The sequence below is a fragment of the Zonotrichia leucophrys genome, chromosome 21 (assembly GCF_028769735.1).
Source record: "Zonotrichia leucophrys gambelii isolate GWCS_2022_RI chromosome 21, RI_Zleu_2.0, whole genome shotgun sequence".
NCBI lineage: Eukaryota > Metazoa > Chordata > Aves > Passeriformes > Passerellidae > Zonotrichia > Zonotrichia leucophrys.
Window position 1 is genome coordinate 4,578,770 of NC_088190.1, and position 6,231 is coordinate 4,585,000.

General features: G+C 41.9%; 1 protein-coding gene across 2 annotated transcripts in view; it reads left to right on the forward strand.

Moving 5' to 3' along the window:
• Positions 1–6,004, forward strand: part of DHRS3 (dehydrogenase/reductase 3) — a 29,605-nt gene extending 23,601 nt beyond the window's left edge. For both annotated transcript variants that reach the window (XM_064730481.1, XM_064730482.1), the window contains 4 exons: positions 551–670; positions 2,046–2,284; positions 3,268–3,393; positions 4,605–6,004. In XM_064730481.1, coding sequence (XP_064586551.1) covers positions 551–670; positions 2,046–2,284; positions 3,268–3,393; positions 4,605–4,689 — 570 coding nt within the window. In that variant the 3' untranslated portion in view covers positions 4,690–6,004. The remainder of the gene's footprint in view (positions 1–550; positions 671–2,045; positions 2,285–3,267; positions 3,394–4,604) is intronic.
• The last annotated feature ends 227 nt before the right edge of the window (positions 6,005–6,231 follow it).

Below are 6,231 nucleotides of genomic sequence, written 5' to 3' on the forward strand. Positions count from 1 at the left end.
GGAGGTTTCATGGATCACTTCACACATCTCAGTGTTAAAGAACAGCCCCCTCTATAGAAAAGGAGACTCAGGAACAGAAGACTCATAATATATAGTATATCATATATCATATATATATATATCATAGATAATAGATAATTTTATTATATATTTTATATTATATAGGGCAATAGTGGAGGCACCATCCCTGGAAGTGTTCAAAAACCATGTGGGTGTGACACCTGGGGACATGGGGTAGTGCTGAACACAGGGGTGGAGCTGGGTTGATGGTTGGACTTGATGATCTCAAAGGTCTTTTCCAACCTTAACAATTCTGTGATTCAATATTTGATGAGAAAAAATATATATATTGGGAAAAAAGAAGGGTGACCATGCAGATAGGATTGTACAAAGTCCAGCTAGCTATATGAGGTGATACAAAGGATTACAAAGTCCATAGGCAAGAGTGTCAAAAACTGTGAAAATAACAATGTATTTGGGCAATAATGGCTATTCAGCTCTCTGATTTGTGGGGAGAGATACCTTTTGTCACAAGCCTTTTTTTTTGCAGGTGGGTGACATCACCATCCTGGTGAACAATGCTGCTGTGGTTCATGGGAAGAGCCTGATGGACAGCGACGACGATGCACTGCTGAAATCCCAGCACATAAACACCCTGGGACAGTTCTGGGTGAGAGAAGCTCTTGTGTCCCATGTACCCAGAGTTGATGTCTCAGTTTGGAAAGACAGGAGTCTGCTTAGGAAGGCAGGAGCCTCCCCTGAAATGGAGAATGTAAACCCTCCCCACCCCTCTGAATTGCTATGAATTTTAAATTAAGGGGCTCTCAGGCAAAAAATATGGGAGCAGGGAATAACAGTTCTTTAATAGGGAAGAAAATAAAAGGATAAAATAAACAATGCAGTAAAACAAAACAACACTGACAGAGTCAGAACCCAACCTGACACCCTGTGGGTCAGGCTGTTGGCAGCAGTGCCATTGGAATTGTGGCTCAGCCCTCCTGCAGTGTCAGGGCTGGTTCTGCTGGAGCAGGATCCTGGAGAAAGGTGCAGTCTCTTCCTCTGAAGGTCCAGGGGCAGAGGCAGCTGCTGCTCCTCTGGGGAATCCAGTGCAGAAGCTGTGCTGGTGTTCCAGAATCTCCAGATTATATCCAGGTAGGAATGCTTGGCTCCTCCCCCTGGGCTCACATCTCCCAATGGGATGCTGCAGTTCTTATCAGCCATGCAGTGACATTCAATGGCTGTTATCAGCAGATGTCCCCTCCAGAGGGAGGTGTGATTGTGGAAGAGATAAAGAAAAACTGCCCACTTGACAAAAGACAACTGCCATACAGATGGTAATGGAATACATCTTGCCTTGCAATCTGGAACAGTTGGGGAGGAGAGTGACAGATTACAGCCTGTAGGTCTTTCTAAGGGATGCTTGGTAAAACCAGTCTGTGTTGAAAACAAGAGAGAAAAAACAATGTGAGGGGCAAAGGCCAGAGGAAAGAGGTCAAAAATTACCATAATTTTTTTAGTAGTCAGTTTTTAATGCTCTTTATTCCCATTCTGCAATTTCCAGTAACACATTTGATGTCTTTGTCAAAGCCTGAGCTCACAGAGCAGTTTCCTCTGTGGTGATGAGAAGGGAACATCAGAGGAGTGTGGGACTACAGGGAAGGGAGCTGTGAAACTCAGTCCATTTGGAATCAGACAATAGAAATGAAAAAGAGCTTCTTGTGATTTCATCACTTAGTTGAAAACTTTATCCTGTAAAAGCTCTTAGGCATAGAAGGCACTGTTCATGGCCTTTATCTATGGGTACTGCTTATATATGTGCTAGGAAAGGCTTTTGTTGTGTTTCTACACAAACTTTGCTCACTTAGAACCTTGGAAAATGACAAAACAAGGTCCTCTGCCACTTTCCTTTCCTTACATAATGAACAGGAACACTTGGGCTTCTTTTGTCTGTGTCACCTTATTTTTTTCAATCAGTGCTGGTTTTGTTGTATCACTGCTAAGCAAATTTTTTTTTCTTTTCTTCTTTTAACTCTCTTATTCTTCAGACCACCAAAGCATTCCTGCCAAGGATGCTGGAGCTCCAGAATGGGCACATTGTTTGCCTGAACTCTGTCCTGGCCTTGTCAGCCATCCCTGGTGCCATTGACTATTGCACCTCCAAAGCCTCATCCTTTGCTTTCATGGAGAGCCTGACCCTGGGGCTGCTGGACTGTCCTGGAGTGAATGCCACCACAGTCCTGCCCTTCCACACCAGCACAGAGATGTTCCAGGGCATGAGAATCAGGTCAGTCCAGGGGAGCTGGAAGAAAGCATCTCATTTTAAATGAATCATCAGAATACACTCCTAATTAATGCTTCATTTAGTTAAGAGAATTTGATGTCTCATTTGGCTGCCTGGGAACAGAGGGTCACTTTAGGCCACCTGGGAGCCATCAGACTGGTTCCCTCAGTGTGCTGGGATATTCCTGCACCACCCTGGCTGCTGCTGAGAGAACTGGAAGCTGCTTTTCCTTGCATTTTCAAGCCATACCAGAGGGGAAGCCATCTGCAATGGTCATGCAAAAGGACCAGTCTGCAAATTACTTTAGAATTAACAGTACAAGTTCCTTCTTTATTCACTGGAATACTTAAACATTTCCCAGTGAAAGGAATGACAGCCACTTACAGAAGTGAGAATATCAGTACCTCCTTTTTACCCCTGTGCAAGAGAACAAGTAGTGGCTGTCCAAATGAATCTTTTACAATGGGTAAAATAACCTTTAATACAGATTGTGCTCTCTTAGTCAAGAAAATCTGCAGTGTCAAGCTATTGCAGGAGCTGGGAAAAGCTTTATGTTTGGTGTTAAAAGCAATGGAGGAAAATATTTGTCTTTCACCTGTCAAGGATTTGAATCAAGCACAGAGGAACAGAGAGTAAAAGGAAAAACACCATCACTGAAAAGGCAGCATTTGGTATTGGTTTGCATTCAAATTAGGAAAAACCCTGAATCAGGGCTCTGATTACTCTCTGCCACTTCTCCCTGAGGGCACCAACATGTACATTCTTAACTGTTTAGCTAACCCAGTAGTACTGGTTGGAACTGGGCTTTCTGCTTTGGGGCTTTTTGGGCTGGAACTGGAATTTTCTGCCTCTTTTAGAGACATAGCCTGTCCTGGGGATGTTTAAAGGCCAGTTACCAGCAATAACTTAGAGTAGCAGGACTTGGACAGTGACACCTTAAAGAAGGAGCTTGGTTCCCCTGTGATTATTTCATTTTCTCTGTTCAGGTTCCCTAGTCTCTTTCCTCCTCTCAAGCCAGAGACAGTGGCCAGGAGGACGGTAGAAGCTGTTCAGATGAACCAAGCCTTCCTGCTCCTCCCATGGACAATGCATGTCCTTGTTATCCTAAAAAGGTGAGTATTTCCTTTGCCCAGCACAGGGAAGGTTGGCTCTGTGTCTGTTCCCTGAGGCAAAGCAAGTCATGGAAGCAAAAGGGAGATACTTTGAAATTCCCTTTGGAGATATTTTCTCTTTGTATAAGCCCTCAGGAAACCAGTTTTGTTCCCAAAAATTGGATTCCTGAGGTGTAAACTGGATTTTTGTCCAGGGAATTTCATAATAATTAACTTACACAGGTAGTTGATGGGGATTTATTAAGTCACTTGTTGGATTCCAGGCTTTTTGTTGTGCAAGATTTCTGAACCATAAGGCCTGGACATCCCATCTGCATTTAGAGAGCATTGCCTATGTTGCATCAGTGAAACTATTAAATCAATATTTTTGTGTATGATCAGGACTGAAATTTTAAGGTTCCTAAGGAAAAAAATTATAACTTCATATCCTGGAACAACCACAGAGAAAGGATATTCACCTTTGTGTTTCCATGACAGTTTGCACTAAAACCTGTGGAAAAGCTGCTGCAGTCAGGAACTGAACCAAGGCCATAAAACTTCTGTGGAAAATAATTTCAGTATTGCATTTCAAACAAGAAAAATAATTCACAGTAAATGCTTTGCTCTGAAAGTAAAATTCGGAGTAAAAGTTCCCAGAAATTCTGTCAAGAAGAAAAGGGGCTGTTCCATTTTATTGTAAGAATTAATAGGTTATTTTTATTACAGTAGCTGTCAGGAAATTGGGTCTCTATCCAAAGCTTAGGATAAGGAGGCCACATGCCTTGCACTACCAGATGGCAGGTTAACCAGAGAATTCAGGTTAAATCTGTATATATCATAGTATATAATATATAATCTATATTATATAATATATATTACATTTAGATATATTTTGATATATAGTATATATATAGTATATACTATATATATTTAGATAATATAGTATATATATTATATTTAGAAGGAATAAAACATAATGGTATCTTCCAAGGCACAGCTTTTACAGACTTTTTTGGATAAATATTTCTGTAGAGAAAGAGTGACTGGATGAAACTTTCTCCCTGTAACCTCCTCACAGCAGGAAACTGATGCCAGTTTTGTCTGTGTCTCTCACTAGCTGGTTTTTGAACATTTGTGTATTTATATCCATAAATCCATATTTACACATCTCTCATTAGAACAGATTGAGGGATTTGTCTCATCTGCTCATTTTCTTTCTGCTTCCACACCAGCATTCTCCCCCAGGCAGCACTTGAAGAAATCCACAAGTTTTCTGGGAGCTACACCTGCATGAACACTTTTAAAGGACGAACATAGGCTGGCACCAGGACTGCTCTGCAGTGAGCCCAGCACAAGCATGAAAATCCTCCAGGACTGGGAATCAGCAGCTCTTGGCTTTCAGCCTGTTCATGTGACTTGTGCTGCTCTGAGGCAACACATTTCTTGCAGGTCATATCCATAGTAACATGACCTTTGCACAGGATTGAGTGAGTGGACTATGGACCCTTGGAAAGGAAAAACAGAAAGTGTGAAATGTTTCCATGATGTTTAATTCTTTAGAGTTCAATTGTTAAATCTACTCATAGTTTTAAGATGTGATTTTTGTTTCTCAAGTGTCTGTGGGCTGCCTCAGTGGAGAGGCAGCACATCCCATCCCAAACACACTCTGTGCCCTCTCTCCAGAGCAGCTGCCACTGGTTTCATTTCAGCTTTTTGAATGGGGAACTTCAGAATTACTTGGAAGAACTAAAAGATACGGACGTTTCATGGACGCTTCCTTCTCTTTCTTCACTTCCCATCCCTGATGAAGCTGTTCCCAGCACACACTGGGGAAGGAGCAAACCATGAGGCAATGTTTTCTCTGCTAAAGGCCACCCAGGACTTCTCTTTCTGGGCCCAGAAAAGCTGTTGTGCTTCCCCTCTGGAGGCTGGACAGGAAGGCTCAGGCAGCAGAGCTGAGAGTTTAAATAGTGGGAGATTCTTTCTGTCACTGAATTCATATGTGAAATTGTCGTTCTGATTTTTTTTTGTTGTTGTTAATTTCTGATAAAATATAAATATATTTTTAGTGTTAATCCCAGACTGCCACACATGTAGGCAGCAGCACATTGGGGATGAACTAAATCTAGGAACTAAAACTAGAGCCTGCTTGTACAAACATACATTCACTGACACAATCCATGCAGAGGAAAATCCATTATATCAGTCTGCACAGTGAAGTGGAATAGTGCTCTAAGAGACAGTGCTGTTGTGCTCATGAGATGTGAAATTGGGGAGCACATTTAGCAAAGAGCTGATTAAATGCATTTTGAATTCATCTGGGAATAAACCCATTGTGCTTTAGGAACATTGAGTCAGCCACTGATCAGCCAGAAGTGATAAATATGCTTGGGCTGAGGTGCCAGAAGCAGCTAGACATTATTTATTTTTGTAGTGAAATATTCTCTTTGACAGCCTAGGAAGGGCAGCACTGCATTCCTGTGCAAAATGCAGTGAGCAGCACATTGGAGCACTGCTAACAGAGAAATTAAAATAATTGCAATACAGGAAGTAGCAAGTCCAGCTGGAGACACCTGAATGAAGTGCCTCAAGGGTGGATGTGTGATTAAAGGAGTGAATTTAGGGCTCCTGACTCGAATTTCAAGCTTTTCTGTAGATGTCCTGGATGGCTTGGGGCAAAATGCATCACCTGAAGGAGCACCCTGACCTGCAAAGCAGATATTTCTGGTGTTTCCCTACCTCAAAATTGCAAGTCTGGCTACCTAAATGTCTGTCAAAAGTTCAGCAAATTCAAATGCAACATTTTGTAGAAAGTTAAAGCAGTATTTGTTCATGGACCAGGAGCTTCTATACAGAAAT